This window comes from Caretta caretta, chromosome 3 (genome assembly GCF_965140235.1).
Source record: "Caretta caretta isolate rCarCar2 chromosome 3, rCarCar1.hap1, whole genome shotgun sequence".
NCBI lineage: Eukaryota > Metazoa > Chordata > Testudines > Cheloniidae > Caretta > Caretta caretta.
This window is the reverse complement of record NC_134208.1, coordinates 86436426-86453890: the sequence shown is the minus strand read 5'-3', so window position 1 is coordinate 86453890 and position 17465 is coordinate 86436426. Positions and strand designations below refer to the sequence as shown.

At 40.3% G+C, this 17465-nt stretch overlaps 1 protein-coding gene across 1 annotated transcript in view; it reads left to right on the top strand.

Annotated features, from left to right (window-relative positions):
* Nucleotides 1–17465, top strand: part of REV3L (REV3 like, DNA directed polymerase zeta catalytic subunit) — a 253067-nt gene that overhangs the window by 127802 nt on the left and 107800 nt on the right. The window contains exons 5-7 of the mRNA XM_048844767.2: nt 308–404; nt 16417–16511; nt 17143–17247. Coding sequence (XP_048700724.2) covers nt 308–404; nt 16417–16511; nt 17143–17247 — 297 coding nt within the window. The remainder of the gene's footprint in view (nt 1–307; nt 405–16416; nt 16512–17142; nt 17248–17465) is intronic.

Sequence of the window (17465 nt, the reverse complement as noted above, 5' to 3'; positions counted from 1 at the left end):
AAAAAAGAAAAGTAGTTTACAGCTTTAATTTTAATGATTTCATCGTATGCTGTGAATATTTGTTTTTCTTTTTTTGGTGGGTGTCCATGTGAATCTATTCATAGGTAGAGAAATTATCAGTAAGGTAAAGGGTAGTGTGATTCCTTTTTGAAGTTTGTCACACATGTTGTAAAGCATTTCTTTCCTTCTTTCAAAGCATTCATATTGCTAGTGCAAACCTATAACTTTAAAAGGGTAATTAAGTGTGCAAATAAAAATGTAAAGTATTGTAAAACTAACATGATTCCTTATATGTTTCTGTTTCTAGGTGATACTTTAGATGGAATTGGATATTACAAAGATAATTTGCCAGAAAATTCCGTTACTGGAACTTTTTTTCGTTGGGAAGAGGATGACATACCAAGGTCAGCATCTCTAAACAACTTTTTTAAAAAAAAAAAATACACTAATATGTAGAGAAGATAGAAACTTATAGGTAGTTAAATATATTCATCCGTGAATGACTTCTGAATTCCATTGTTAATTTTAATTATCCCAGTATGCCATTTTTCTTTTTGCAAAGAATGCAAAAATTAGTCACAACGTAGGTAATAATTTTGTGTGACTTTAGTTTTGTATGAAGAGGACTCATTTAACCATCATCTCTTTTTCAGGATTTTGTTACTTGGTTGTAAAAACTCACTGTAGTATAAAACTTGAAATACAAATGTAAAATTCAGATGTCAGTTATTTTTAAAATAAACTTTCCAACTATTGGCATTTGATTAAAGATCAAATAAATAAAATTATTTCAGAGAATATTTACATCTTCATTGATAAATTCAAATTTTTGTAATCACCCCTGCACTAATGTGAATAGTGGACCATCAAACTACACTTAGCTGCTGGTTCCTAAAGACAGCAGCAACCATTCAGAGCTTTAAAGTCTCTTGCACTCTTCTAGTTTTCCATGAGTTTCCCAGTCTTCAGTCAGTTGCCTGTAAAGATGGTTGCAACAGCTTTACAGAAATGTGTGTTTGTTTGCTCTCCAGAAAAGGAAGATGGAAAAGAGCGTGAAAAATACCTCGTGCTGCTTAGAGCTATGTAATGTACCACAGCAGGTTCATTCCCTGAGCCACCTTCTAAACTTTTTCACAGGTCTTGTATCTGCTCACATTTTCAGAAAACTTGAGAGCATTCCTTTCCTTTCAATCCTCTTTGAGTGGCTTCTGCTTTTTTTTCACTTGTATGGATCAAAGTACCTGTGCTATGAGATTCCAGAATCTTCTGGTGAGGACTGTGTTGGTGCTACTCATCTCCCCCTCCTCACTGGATGAAGGATTTTGAGGGTGTAAAGGGAGTGACGTCAACCATTCTTCAGTTCCTTCTAATTGCTTATGATGCAGTGAGCTTGAATCCCCTGTGATGTTCTCAATATTTCTTTTATCGTTTTTTTTTCTTTCTGCCCTTTGAGGACTATTTTTATCTATAGTTAGTCAGCTTTTCTGAAGAGAAGAGAAGAAAGGCAGGTGCCTGTAGAGCCTCAGAACCCACAAAAGTAGAAGAGCCACCTCACATTCTTGTTGATGTGTGAGCCTCTTTAGGTTTGGTTGACTAAGACTTGCCATCTATAAATCCAGCATCAACTTTGGAGATCCACTTACTATAGCGTCCAGTTGCCTTGTTTAAGTAGCACCACAATCACTGGATTAGTCCTGGTTGGCCAGGTTCAGTGCCAGGGATCCATCACTCTTCGACTTTGGAGAACCACTTGCTACAGCCCAAGTGTGGTACTAGGGGTCTAGCATTGTCAACTATTCAGATCTGTTAAATGCACACATTCAAGAATTAAGAGCGTTTACAAAAATTCTCTGCCAATTCAGCTTATTTCGTATGCATCCATCCTTATGCATTTTAATCAGATCACAGGACAAATCATTGGCCATTGTCCTTGTGACAAAAGCGATGGACACATGGAATATTTAAAGACTATTATATCAACTTTATAAACGTTATACATATCTTTATTTAGTGATTGTATTCCTGACTAAATAGGGGAGCTAAAAGTTTTCCAGCAGGAACTAAAAACACTGGGTGGATAATTAATGTACACCCCTAATGCAGGTAACAAGTTTGTGGAAGTGTCACTCTTGCCCTCCCCTTACACTCTCTGTCCTGGTTCAGTAGGCCTGCATATAAAGCACTGTAAACTATATAAAGAGACTACTCTTCTCAGGAAGCGGGTCAATCATCCTCAGTCCAAGAACTGACATTAGACTTGTGACCAAGAGAGGCAGACCATGTGGAGTATTAAAAGTACTTTAAATCCTAGCAGTCTCCATATGGAAGACAGATAACTGCCAGGTAAGCTACACCTGTATAAGCTGTTTATTGTTTTTTAAGATGTGTTGTCTCTGTAATGCTTTTGGTCTGCAATAATAATACTTTGCTTTTTGAAAGTTTGCTGGTCACTTGCTAACTTTGTCATTGCCCCTGAGAGAACAGAAATGCAGGTTCAGAAATAAAAGTCCTGTATTAAAGTCAGACCTGCTGAGATAATCGCAGTGAATTGCGGGGGTCTGCAGCCTAAGTCCCTGATCTGAAGAGAGAGGACTGTGGGATCTTGCCTGTCTAGAGAAAGTTGACTGTTAAAGGCCTGAGGAGGTACGTAAGTGGGGTACCTTCAAGAAGGTTGCAAAGGGAACAGAGGTTCAGTAACCCTGGGAACTGGGCAGTCCTGATCAGCAGTTGGTGATAGGGAAAGCCAGACTTCTGGAAGAAATAAGTTGAATTGACTGGAAGGGCATCTCAAAGCCCTGCAAGTTTTCTGTGTCACAGGAAAACAAAATACAGTAGTTACTGATCTCAGTCATCAGTCAGTCTGTCCAAGAAATGTGGCATGTAAAACATGAGAGACTTCAGATATTAGAAGCTGGCCACAAGTGCCAAAAAATGTGAATCTTCTGCTCCAGATGTAGTTTTTCAAGAGTACTCCTCATTCTGGTGGAACAGATTTTAAGTGTATGAGTTCTCTCTCCTTTTTTTAAAGCAGAAATTTTTAAGAGAAATAAAAACGACAGAGCTTTGCTATGTAACCCTTCTGCCTGTCAAAGTTGGCAGCAACAAGGGCCAGGTTCAGTATCTAGGGGTTCCATTCCAATAACACAATGCAAAACCAGTTCGAGCCCCCACCCAGTGACCTGGGACAAATATATACCACCCCGGCTGGGCGCCTCCAAGAGGCAATACTTCCCCTCTCGCAAGCACATAGTCTGAGTATAGCAAAAAGCCTTTTAATAACGGAGAGAAACAATGTGGCATTATGTTGGGGGAAACACCACTGACAGGATTCATAACACAACCCATGAGCAAAAAACCCACCCCAAGCAAATTGGGGCGTGTCCTTTCCCTTTGTCCAGCAACCCAAAGTCCCAACGACCCAAAAGTCTTTGTCCCTGGTCAGGGCAGCTCCAGAGTTCGAAAGTTTATCTGCAGAATTATAGCTCCCAACCTGAGTAGAGTTTGGGGGGGGGGAGAGGGAGAGAGTGGGGGTTAAGGAGCACCTTATGTGGTCCACAGCTGATGGCCCCACCTCTCCATGGTGCTCCGCTCTGCCAGCCACCCCATGAGCTGCTCTAGGCATCCAACAAACTGCTCTGCTCCACCAGCCGCTCTGCTTGCCATCCCGCAAACTGCAATGCTCTGCTCTGCTCACCATCCCGCAAACTGCTGTGCTCCACAAGCGGCTCTGCTTGCCGTCCCACAAACTGCTCTGCTCCACAAGCCGTTCTGCAAACTGCTCCACCATATATCTTCAGGCTCCCCCACTATTTAACACAACACTCAGTGATTTCAGCTCTTAGTAAGTTTAGCTTTTTTGTGATTTCAGCTTGTAGTAGGGGAGCCTCAGTGCTGGTGCACCATTAGCCCAGAGTGAATTCAGCTCAGCAGCCTGTAACTAGACTCCTAATGGAATCAAAATTAGCTCTGATATTCCACAGTGGAGGAGAGGAGGAAGTGCAATTAGCATGTAAGGCCCTCACCAGGGGGCCCATGCCACCAAGTATTAATACCTGTCCCCAGCCTTTCTCAATTCACAGAGTTTTGGAACCCATCTCCCTTGCCTAGCAAGTGCTACTTAGTTGATGGCGAGTCTCTCCATCATAACAAAAGGCCAAGTACAGTTCCACTGTCCTTGATTCCCATAATCAGGGTAATAACAATTTCTTCTTCCTGCCCCAATAACAGAGACACTGGGGATCCCACAGCAGCCAAAGTGACCATTTGGGCAGCTATGGGCTCATTCTAGGCGGGGTGGGTGTGCCTATGCAAATGAGATCAGCCCCTGAAGTTCTTTTCCACAACTTGCCACACCTCACCACCGGATGTCAGGGTGGAGCTCATCCTGACTCTGCTTACAGCTATAATAATGCCTCCAAATTGGCAACGGAGGGCATGAGATGTAAACCCAATACAGATTTAATAATTTTATTAAGATAATGTTGAAATAAAAAGGAAATGGTACAGAGTTCAAGCATAGAAGTTTCTGGTTATCAGGGAATAAGGTACAGATTATCAAGGGGTGCGAAATTTGGTTAGGAGCTGGTGGTGTAAGGAATACATAATCTGCAGTCTCCCTGATTGGGGGTAAAAGTTTAACCGGTCAAAGTACAGACATTGAGATATGGGGGTATGTTGTCCATATAGTGGCTATGTTCAGGTGTGGAGTATAATGAGCGCATATGATGATGGGGATGGATCTACCCTCATTTGGTGGGATTTAATGTTCAGTGAGTTTATGGTTCCATTTCATACGGTCCAATGGAAAAAGTTTGCAGTCCCTTTCAGTCCCTCTCAGTCCCTTTCCCATAGTGGATGCACGATGTCGTACCGGCTCACACCTCCTGGTACTGTCGGTGGCCGGTGATGTGTTCGATGTAGATGTCCCTGGACCATCCGAGACCATGAGGCGCCGCATGAGCCGTGCGTAGCGTCGACCGATCCCACAGGTCCGCAGCACACACTCGTTGCAGGGGTCCCAAGCGCCCAGGGCTCCGACGATCAGGGCATCCATCTGCACCTCGTAGCCCTTCGCTCTCAGGGTGTCGGCTGGGGGGCGTATTTTTCCAGCTTCCGAGCTCGGACTTCTCGGAAGGCTGGGGTCCTGTTCTCGAAGGGGACCGTGATGTCGACGAGGATGATCTTTTTCTGGGCCTCATCAGTGACTACCACATCGGGTCACAACTGGCTGTCAGTGCCGGGGATGGCGCAGTTCACAGCGACCTCCCCCAGGCACGGTGCGATGGCTTTCACTAGGCGGTCCTGGATGGCCTTGTGGCGCAGCTGCCAGGCTGTGGAGTGGGGCTTGCAGCTGCACAGGACATGGGGCAGGGTCTCGTTGGAGAAGCCGCACTTCCTGCAACGCTTGTCTCGGTTCCCGTGGCGGACAGCTCCGTTGAGCGGGACGCAGTTGAGCCGGGCGCGGTGGATGAACCGCCAGTCGGCGAAATGGGTGAAGCCGCCCCCGGCGAGGAAGTGGTTGCTGGCGTCCCACTTGCTGGTCAGTTTGAAGGCTTTACCCTGGTCCGGTTTACGTTTCAGGGCTTCCATGTACAGCAAGTGGATGGCTGCCTTCAGGGTCCTCTCCAGCATGCCCCTGGCGCTCGGGGTGACGATGGTGTTGTCCTCAGACCTGATCTATTACAGGTCTTGCTATTCCCTTATTTGCAGATCTACCCTATCAGGGGGCATATTTTTACCTAGAAAAAGATTTGTGCTTTCTGCTTAGTTAGTAAAGGAAGGGACTGAAATGCTAGCCATAGGAATTTTTTTAGAGTAGATGACTGAATCTGAGGGTTTTCACCTGGCCAAGAACTAAACATGACAATGGTCTGAGGTCAATGGCTTGCTATTTTTCAGTCCTGCACCAGCTTCAAAATAGCACTGATGGTGGAAGAAACTAATAACCATGTTAATTTCTGATATTTCACTAACCACTACAGATATTAATGAATACTATATACCTGTGTTTCTCATCCTTTACAGATTGCTGACTCCTTATACAAAGTCAAAAATTTTCACAATCCCCTGACATTTTCTATAAAAGCAAGAGTAAAAAATGTATCAGTAAGTTTATATAATACAACTAATCCTACAACTACTAAATTTGACCTCACAAACTTTGAAGGTTTTGGTTGTCCAGAAGTTTTTCTCAAAACTTTATTTCTTTTGCTTTAGAGCTATAATAAAATTTTCAAAGCCTCACAATCCTCCTTGTTGCCTTTACTGACTCTTTGCCCCCTCCCTCACCTTCCAGGAGTTGCAACCCATAGTTGAGAAGTACTGCGATACATCACTGGAAAAACAAGAGTTTTTAGCTTTCTAGTTCTGATAGTTTGTGAGATATTAAGCAGAAAATCACACTGGTCTGATTTCTATCATACCTTACCTCCACTTTCAATTCTCACCTGATAGTGTATATCTTGAGAATTAGTACAGCTAAAACTAAAGCTATATACCATTTAAAAATGTAGACACCTAGATTTCAAATGGTGGTAAAACATTAATCTCAAAATACAGGGCTTTATGCAAAAATAATATAAAAAAAAGTTATCTCTTTCACACACTATTAATCAGAATGATTTTATTCTAAAGTATTGATATCATTAAAGATACTGAAAAAATATTTGTTATTAAATGTCAGCTATTGAAACTTACCAGTATTTCAATAAAATTTAAAAAGTTAGTATTTTCTAGAAGTGGGAACTGCAGTAAAAGGACAATGTCATTTAAGAGGCTGCTAGAGTCCCATGCTGCTGTTGATGCAATAAGCAGTTCCTGATTCTTCGTCAGGAACTACAAAGACCTATTTATGTAATGTGATAAAGGTACCTGATTTAGAGAGAAAAAGATACTCTGATATTTTCTCCACTTAACTCAGGTGTGCTGTTGTAGCGTTTCTTGGACATGGAAAGAGGAATTCCGTACAATAACAGCAGCAATGGACTTGAGAAGCCTTTAGACTTTGCAGTAGTTCCCCTTGCACAAAGACACAAATCCTCTTTTTAAGTCTTGTTGAACTATTGAAGTTTTACATAACTGACAACCAATAATACCTCAAATTTTGAGGAAAAAAAATGGAAATAGGAGATGCTGAAAAATGTTAAGGTCTTATATTTCACAACCTGCCAGAACTAGAAACAATTTGCCAATCCATTATAAATATTTCAATGTCTAATAAAGTTTTCTAAGCAATGGTTCTGGACCAGTGATCAGAAAGCATTGCCAATCCTTGCTGGTGGCAGTTTGTGTAAGTGATAATAGCTAGGAATTGTCCCTGAATGTCTACTTTTTCTGGGAGTGTCCAGAAACTGTCTAGAAAATTGTCTTACAGTTTTGGTTTTAATAGAAATTGTGATAATCCTGTGGCAGTCCAATTAATCACAGAGTGATCCAGGTATGTTAAATGGGATTTATTTTGGAGGACAGTATATTTTGGAGCTTAAAAAAGCTTATAGTATCCTATTAAAATCCCAGTGTAGTATACTGCCCTATATCTATATGCATACATTAAAGTATAAAGAAGATGGAAATGGCATGGTCTATGATACACATCCACTGCTTTAGACTAGAAAGCTGTGCGTAAATAAAATTGAGGCATCACAAGAGACCTTGATTCATCAGGGAATTCTGAAGATCTCCTAACTGTTGCTTATCTGCTGTCTATAACTTAAACTGAGTGTTAACCCTATGAATTTTGTCTCCCATATGGTATAAAATACAACATCACACCGTCATTTTAAAATATTTTGAAATTGAGTCTACTCTTCTTCTTATTAACCTCAACTTGGTTTACTTAGGTTTACTACTGTCTTTATGTTCCTGCTTCCAAAGACTCTAGTTTAGTTGGGCTGAGATTACTTAGTTATTCTGAGCACCCAGATTGGCAGGAAAGTAAATAGTAAAATTTTCCCATTTAAAAAAAATTTCTTCTGCCACAAAAATCCATAATAAGATCAAGCATTCTATCCATCGCTCATATTCATAGAGTTTAAGGCCTGAAGGGCTATTATAATAATCTATTCTGGCCTGGATAATATAAGCCATAGAATTTTATCAAGGGATACCTACATCAAGCCCAGAAGTTCTGGCTGAGTTAAGGCATATCATTTTAGAAGTACATCCAATCTTGATTTTAAGACTACAAGTGATGGAAGATCCAAAACATATCTATGTAAATTGTTCCAATAACGATCAGATAGTCAGTTTAAATCAATTTAATATGTGCTGCATTGATTTTTGTATAGTTCTAATTTTTTAATCAAAATGTTGTACAGTACTAAGTCAAATGCCTTAGAGAAGTCTAAGTATATGATTTGTCAACCAAACTTGTGATCTCAAAAAATGATATCAGGTTTGTCTGGCAAGGTATATTTTCCATAAAACTGCATTTATTGGCATTAATTATGCTGCCAACCTTGAATTCTTTACTAATTACATCTCTCATCAACTTTTCCATGCTTTTTCTTGAGATCAGTGTCAAGCTAACTAGCTTATCATTACTCACAGGGAAGATAATTGATGATTTTTTTTAAATAAAAATTTGTTTTTTTTAAATTTAAAATTAAATGCATTTTTCTTTTCAAAAATCTATTTAAAATTAAATTTGAAATTATGACAACCTATGTTAAGACCTAAACTTGCAATAATTTATTAAAATATTTTAAATAAAAAATATTAAGCAATATATATTTGCTGCCAAAATTTTAAAGAGTCAGATCATTGAACTGAGCTGAGCACATGGAACCAAAGTTTGCTGAAGTACTACATTAGCTTTTATGCAGTTGTGTTGGTCCTAGGATATTATTGAGACAAATTAGGTGAGTCTGTATCTTTTATTGGACCAACTTCTATTGGTCAGAGAGACAAGCTTTCGAGTTACACAGAGCCTTTCTTCGGCTCTGGGAAAGATACTCTGAGCATCACAGCTAAATACTAAGTGGAACAGATTGTTTAGCATAGGTAGTTAGCACATATTCTAAGGAACCATTCAAGGTGGAGTGGCCTGTTAACACCTCTGTAGTCATAGAACAAAAAGGGGTATGAGGTAGTGGGTTATGGATTGTGGTAATAAGCCAAAAATCCAGTCTCTGTTCTGTCCATGATTTTTAGTGTCTAGCACAGTTATGAATTTAAGCTTTTCAGGCTCATCTTTTGAAAGTGTTGTGCAGGTTTATTTTGAGGATGAGGACTGATAGGTCAGATATAGAGTGATCACTTTGTGAAAAGTTTCAGAGTAGCAGCCGTGTTAGTCTGTATTCACAAAAAGAAAAAGAGTACTTGTGGCACCTTAGAGACTAACAAATTTATTTGAGCATAAGCTTTCGTGAGCTACAGCTCACTTCATCGGATGCTGTAGCTCACGAAAGCTTATGCTCAAATAAATTTGCTAGTCTCTAAGGTGCCACAAGTACTCCTTTTCTTTTTGTGAAAAGTGTTCACCCACAGGTGATGGGATGTTTTTTGTCTTTTATCATTTTCCTGTGTGAGTTCATTCAAGAGAGTAGTGATTGTCTGGTTTCACCCACATAGTTGTTGTTGGGGCCTTTAGTGCTCTGGATAAGGTATACCACATGTTATGATAGGCAGATTTAGGATCCATGGATCTTGAAAGGTGTGTTGCAGGGAGGGCGGGGGTTGATCATTGTAGCAGTAGAAATATGTCTTCAGGTTGCATCTGTTATTCTGGCAAGGTCTGGGGCCGCTTTAAGTGGATGTCTCCTGGTCTGTCGGTGGGGAGCCTGCTTCTGGTGATGACCTTGGACAGGTAGGGGAGTTGTTCAAAGGTCAGCTTTTGACAGCAGTAGCTTCTTCTGCAGATGCAGAGAAAGTATTTTCTTCTTTTCAGTTTATTCAACTCTTTCAGTTCAATGACTAATTTATTTAAAGTTAAGAAAGTAATTGGGAGTTGAAAAAGCAGGAAAACTTGTATTCCACTTCCAATATCTGACTAATGCCTTGTTTACGCTACAGAGTTAAGTCAAATTAAGTTACGTCGACTATCATATGCTGCTTTAATTACATCGGTTGTGCATGTCCACACAACGCTCCTTTAATAGGCAGAGCCCGTCCCCAGTCAGTGCTCTTGCATCGACAAGAGAGCATTGCATCATGGGTAGCTATCCCACTGTGCAACTTGCAACCCTCTGCCACTGGGAGATCTCAGAATGAATTGTAATGCATCATGCAGACGTGCTCATTGTTCCATGATGCAGTTCTTTCCTTTCCATTCCATCACGCCACGAGCTTCTGATTCGGTTTCATGCCGTTTTTAAACAGCCCTGTAAACTGTGCGCCCTTGATCTTTGCCTGAAAGCATGGATCCAGAACTGCTGACCAGTCTGGTGATGAGCGTTAAGAACACAGCATGACTAGTCCTACAGTATTTCATGAGCTGAGAAATAGAAAGAAAATCTGTGGTGCCTGCCCTGCTGTGTGTAATGGAAAGAAACAATTCAAGATTGCTGTTGACATTCATGGAACAGCTGCACATGGTGGACTGTTGGTATTGGGCTCGGGAAACAAGCACTGAGTAGTGAGATCGTATTGTGATGCATGTATGGGGTGACAAACAGTGGCTGCCGAACTTTTGGATGCACAAAGCCACCTTCCTCGAACTGTGTGCAGAACTCACCCCTGCCCTGTGGCACAAGGACCACCAGAATGAGAGCTGCCATCACAGTGGAAAAGTGAGTGGCGATCGCTTTGTGGAAGCTGGCAAATCCAGACTGCTACCAGTCACACTCAAATCAGTTTGGGGTTAGAAAATCCACCATGGGAGTTGCGGTAAAGCAAGTGTGCTGGGCTTTTAATTGCCTCCTGCTATGAAGGACTGTGACTCTGGGTAATGTGCATGAAATAATTGATGGTTTTGCAGCAATGGGATTCCCTAACTGTGGTAGGGCAATAGATGGAATGCATATCCCAATTTTGGCACCAGACCGTCTTGTGATGGAGTACATCAACTGAAAGGGCTACTTTTCCATGGTCTTTACAGGCGCTGGTGGATCACCGGGGCCATTTCACGCACATCAATATGGGTTGTTGAGGGAAAATTCAAGATGCACGCATCTTTAGGAACACTGGACTATATAGAAAGCTACATACTGGGATTTCTTTCCAGAAGATTTCTATGGGGGATGGACCATATGCTCATAATGATCCTGGGAATCCCCTTGCTCACATGGCTCATGGAAGTAAGGGGGAAACCGAGAAGAAGCAAAGAGCTCTTCAACAACAGGCACTGAATAACTGTTGAATGTGCCTTTGGCAGATTAAAAAGTCGCTGGCTTTGCCTTTTTGCAGGTTAAACCTCATTGAGGAAAATATTCCAATGGTCATAGCAGCCTGCTGTGCATCGCATAACATTTGCAAAGAGAAGGGGGAAAAGTTTCCCTAGAGGTGGAGTGATGAGGTGGATCGGTTGGCTGGTGATTTTAAATGGTCAGATATCAGGGTAATTAGAGGAGCTCAGCAGGGGGCTATTTGAATCAGGGAGGCTTTGAAGAAGTATTTTGACAATGAGTCCCAGTAATGTGTCTTTGTGATGCATTCGGCCAGGCACTGTTTAGTTGCTGCCTTGAATGATCCCTGTAATGCTTGCCTCCTGAAAAATAACTAAAAAGTACAAATGCGAAACAAGATTTAAAGCAATAATGTAAATCAAGATTTCTTGCTTCCTCATTTAAATCATGATTAAAATCAATTATTTATTCACTCTGATATAAATCATCCATCCTGGTTACACAAGTTATCCTGTTTGTTCTTATAAAAATTGGTTTTTCCAGTCCTCTGGAGCTAGCTCAGTATTCTAAAAATTGTTAAATATCAACATCAATGGATGAGAGTCATAAGAAAATAAGAATGACCATACTGGGTCAGATTAAAGGTCCATCCAGCCCAGTATCCAGTCTACCATCAGTGGCCAATGCCAGGTGCCCCATAAGGAGTGAACCTAACAGGTAATGATCAAGTGATCTCTCTCCTGCCATCCATCTCCACCCTCTGACAAACAGAGATGAGGGATACCATTCCTTACCCATTCTGGCTACTAGCCATTAATGGACTTAACCTCCAGGAATTTATCCAGTTCTCTTTTAAACCCTGTTATAATCCTATCCTTCACAACCTCAAGGAGTTGGCAAGGTGTTCCACAGGTTGACTGTGTGCTGAGTGAAGAACTTCCTTTTATTTGTTTTAAACCTGCTACCCATTAATTTCATTTGGTGGCCCCTAGTTCTTATATTATGGGAACAAGTAAATAACTTTTCCTTATTCATTTTCTCCACACCACTCATGATTTTATATATCTCTATCATATCCCCCACGTAGTCTCCTCTTTTCCAAGCTGAAAAGTCCTAGTCTCTTTAATCTCTCCTCATATGGGACCCGTTCCAAACCCCTAATCATTTTAGTTGCCCTTTTCTGAAGGGCAGTATATCTTTTTTGAGATGAGGGGACCACATCTGTATGCAGTATTCAAGATGTGGGCATACCATGGATTTATACAAGGGCAATAAGATATTCTCCATCTTATTCTCTATCCCTTTTTTTAATGATTCCTAACATCCCATTTGCTTTTTTGACTGCCGCTGCACACTGCGTGGACGTCTTCAGACAACTATCCATGATGACTCCAAGATCTTTCTCCTGATTAGTTGTAGCTAAATTAGCCCCATCATATTGTATGTATAGTTGGGGTTATTCTTTCCAATGTGCATTACTTTACATTTATCCACATTAAACTTCATTTGCCATTTTGTTGCCCAATCACTTAGTTTTGTGAGATCTTTTTGAAGTTCTTCACAGTCTGCTTTGGTCTTAACTATCTTGAGCAGTTTAGTATCGTCTGCAGACTTTGTCACCTCACTGTTTACCCCTTTCTCCAGATCATTTATGAATAAGTTGAATAGGATTGGTCCTAAGACTGACCCTTGGGGAACACCACTGGTTACTAACACCACTGGTTACCCCTCTCCATTCTGAAAATTTACCACTTATTCCTACCCTTTGTTCCCTGTCTTTTAACCAGTTCTCAATCCATGAAAGGATCTTCCCTCTTATCCCAGGACAACTTAATTTACATAAGAGCCTTTGGTGAGGGACCTTGTCAAAGGCTTTCTGGAAATCTAAGTACACTATGTCCACTGGATCCCCCTTGTCCACATGTTTGGTGACCCCCTCAAAGAACTCTAATAGATTAGTAAGACATGATCTCCCTTTACAGAAACCATGTTGACTTTTGCGCAACAATTTATGTTCTTCTATGAGTCTGACAATTTTATTCTTTACTATTGTTTCAGCTAATTTGCCCGGTACTGACGTCAGACTTACCGGTCTGTAATTGCCAGGATCACCTCTAGAGCCCTTCTTAAATATTGGCGTTACATTAGCTATCTTCCAGTCATTGGGTACAGTAGCTGATTTAAAGGGCTGGTTATAAACCACAATTAATAGTTCTGCAATTTCACATTTGAGTTCTTTCAGAACTCTTGGGTGAATGCCATCTGGTCCCAGTGACTTGTTACTTTTAAGTTTCTCAATTAATTCCAAAACCTCCTCTAGTGATACTTCAATCTGTGACAATTCCTCAGATTTGTCACCTACAAAAGATGGCTCAGGTTTGGGAATCTCTCTAACATCCTCAGCCGTGAAGACTGAAGCAAAGAATTCATTTAGCTTTTCTGCGTTGACTTCGTCGTCTTTAAGTGCTCCTTTTCTGTCTCAATCATCCAGTGGCCCCACTGGTTGTTTAGCAGACTTTCTGCTTTTGATGTAGTTAAAAAACATTTTGTTATTACCTTTTGAGTTTTTGGCTAGCTGTTCTTCAAACTAATTTGGCAGTGTTTATGCTCCTTTCTATTTACCTCACTAGGATTTGACTTCCACTTTTCAAAAGATGCCTTTTTATCTCTCATTGCTTCTTTTACATAGTTGTTAAGCCACGGTGGCTCTTTTTTAGTTCTTTTACTGTGTTTTTTAATTTGGGGTATAGTCAATTTTTAAAACTCTTGGTGCAAATTATTGGGTTCTGCATATTTCAGAATGTTTAACCTTAGCATTTTCTGTTTAACATGCTTCTTAGTTACTTTTGGAATAGGTAATATTTATCACTGTAAGTTGTGAATATATCATCCAGCCTCTTTCCAAATACAGAACAGTAATATTTATTGATTCTGCCTTTATGAACTCTGAAGGGCCTTTCCTGCCATTAACCTGAGTTAAGGACAGAGCATCAGTCTTAAATTTGAAATTCCTGTTCTTTCTCTTTAACAGAAATTGTATTAATTATTTTCTTAGAGAGCTATGCTCAAATACGAAGAAGCACTTCTAACCACGTAAAAATTTAATTATATCTGACATAAGATTTCATAGTCAATTTACTGGATTAGTGGTAATGTGATAAACTACCCAGTTTCCTTTACAGTCTAGAGACTGTGTGAGTAACAGGGCTTGAGAATCTTTCAGAAAATGTGCCTAGCCCCTTAAGTGAGCCGCTTAGCATCTTATATTAACATGAACATAAAAATGGCCATATTGGGTCAGACCTGTGGTCCATCTAGTCCAGTATCTTGTCTTCCAACAGTGGTGGCCAGTGCCAGATGCTTCAGAGGGATTGAACAGAACAGGGCAATTATCGAGTGATCCATCCCCTGTTGTCCACTTTCACCTTCTGGCAGTCAAAGGCTCAGGGACGCCCAAAACATGGGATTGCATTCATTACCAGCCTGGCCAATTGCCATGGATATACCTATCCTCCATGAACTTATCTAATTCTTTTTTTAACCCAGTTATACTTTTGGTCTTCTCAACATCCTGTGGCAACAGGTTGACTGTGCATTGTGTGAAAAAGTACTTCCTTTGTTTGTTTTAAACCTGCTGCCTGTTAATTTCATTGGGTGACCCCTGGATCGTGTGTTATGTGAAGTGGTAAATAACACTTCCCTATTCACTTTTTGCACGCCATTCATGATTTTATAGACCTCCATCATATCCCTCCTTAGTCCTCTCTTTTCTAAGATGATCAGTCCCAGTCTTTTTAATCTCATATGGGAGCTGTTCCATGTCCCTAATAATTTTTGTTGCCTTTTGTACTTTTTCCAATTTTGTGTGCCGTTCTGGTCTCCCATGCTTAAGAAGGATGAATTCAAACTGGAACAGGTACAGAGAAGGGCTGCTAAGATGATCCGAGAATGGAAAACCTGTCTTATGAAAGGAGACTCAAAGAGCTGGGCTTGTTTAGCCTAACCAAAAGAAGGCTGGGGGGAGATACGATTGCTCTTTATAAATATATCAGAGGCATAAATACCAGGGAGGGAGAGGAATTATTTAAGCTCAGTACCAATGTGGACACAAGAACAAATGGATATAAACTGGCCATCAGGAAGTTCAGACTTGAAATTAGACAAAGATTTCTAATCATCAGAGGAGTGAAGTTCTGGAACAGTCTTCCAAGGAGACCAGTGGGGGCAAAAGACATATCTGACTTCAAGACTAAGCTTGATAAGTTTATGGAGGGGATGGTATGATGGGATAGCCTAATTTTGGCAATTAATTGATCTTTGACTATTAATGGTAAATATGCCCAATGGCCTGTGATGGGGTGTTGGATGGGGTGGGGTCTGAGTTACTACAGAGAATTCTTTCCTGGGTGTCTGGCTGGTGAGTCTAGCCCACGTGCTCAGGGTTTAGCTGATCGATGTATTTGGGGTCAGGAAGGAGTTTTCCTGCAGGGTAGATTGGCAGAGGCCATGGGAGTTTTTCGCCTTCCTCTGCAGCGTGGGGCACCTGTCACTTGCTGAAGGATTCTCTGCACCTTGAAGTCTTTAAACCACGATTTGAAGACGTCAATAGCTCAGACATAGGTTAGGGATTTGTTACAGGAGTGGGTGGGTGAGATTCTGTGGCCTGCGTTGTGCAGGAGGTCAGACTAGACAATCATAATGGTTCCTTCTGACTTTAAAGTCTATGATTCTATAATATATCTTTTTTGAGGTGGGGCAATCAGAACTGTATGCAGTATTCAAGTTGTGGGTGTATCATGGATTTATATAGTGGCATTATATTTTCTGTCGTCTTATCTGTCACTTTCCTAATAATTCCTACAATTCTCTTCGCTTTTTGACTGCCACTATATTTATGTGAGTCTTTTCAGAAAACTATCCACAATGACCTCATGATCTCTTCCTTAAGTGGTAACAGCTAATTTAGACCCCACCGTTTTGTATGTATAGTTGAGATTAAGTTTTCCAATGTGCATTTATCAGCATTTAATTTCATCTGCCATTTTGTTGCCCGGTGACCCAGTTTTGTGAGATTCCTTTTTATAAAATCATTATAAAATTAACCCATCTGACTGTGATATTTATTTCATTGCAGCTCTTTAATATTAGATGGTGTTGAACCACAGAGTACCTGCGAATTGGAGGTGGATGCTGTAGCTGCTGATATTTTAAATCGATTGGATGTTGAAGGTGAATTGCTAATTACTCTGTATGTAATGCTCTTCAGGGCAGGGATTTATATTGTCATATTATAATGCCTAGCACAATGAAGCCTAAACCCTGATTGCAGCATCTGATATACTGCATACAATATAAATAATAAGGCACTCAGATACTCTAGTGATGGAGTACAAAACTCTATGATAAACATGAACTATAAAATGGAAATTGGAGAGAGGAGAAAGCAGGTGATTAGAAGAATAGCAAAGCATCACAGGAACAACAGAGAATCTCAGTAATGGAGCTCAGGAGGTTTTTTTGGCCTGTTAAGAAAAAGATGTAAAATTTCAGTTATTTTGGTTTTCCACATCTTGCTTAATGAATGCTGAATTAATATTGGCATGGGTGCCAAAAGAAGCTATACTTTTGTCCACACAACTAAGTAGTAAGAGTCTTCAAAAGCAAGGGTTACTGCGGAATAAATAGAGGAATTACGCCAGAACTTTGCATTATACCAGTATGTCTAGGCAAGGTATGACTTGCAACGAACAGTGATGTGGCAAAAGCTATTAGTGGAAAAATATGCCATTGTCAGAGTTATTTAAAGAATTTGTTTCTTCACCCTGACAACCTTTTCTTGATGTGTTCTGGCATATTCTAGCCCAGATTGGCAGGAACCCTGGTTTGCAAGCTATATGGGAAGATGAAAAGCAGCGCCGGAGAGAGAAGAATGAATCTTCTCAGATTAGTCCATCTGATTCACAAGGTAAATGAAGTATACAGCGATGTGCAGTTTGTCTATAGAACATTTTTATAGGAGAGGTGAGTAGGATACAGAGCTGAAGTTAATATATTAAGTTTCAGGTTTTTTGAGATTTATTGTTTTTCTTTTATTGAAAGAGCATTTCCAATGTTTGTATTTTATTTTTATTTTAAAATATGATTCAAAATCATATTAATTAACAGAATATATTATACCCAACA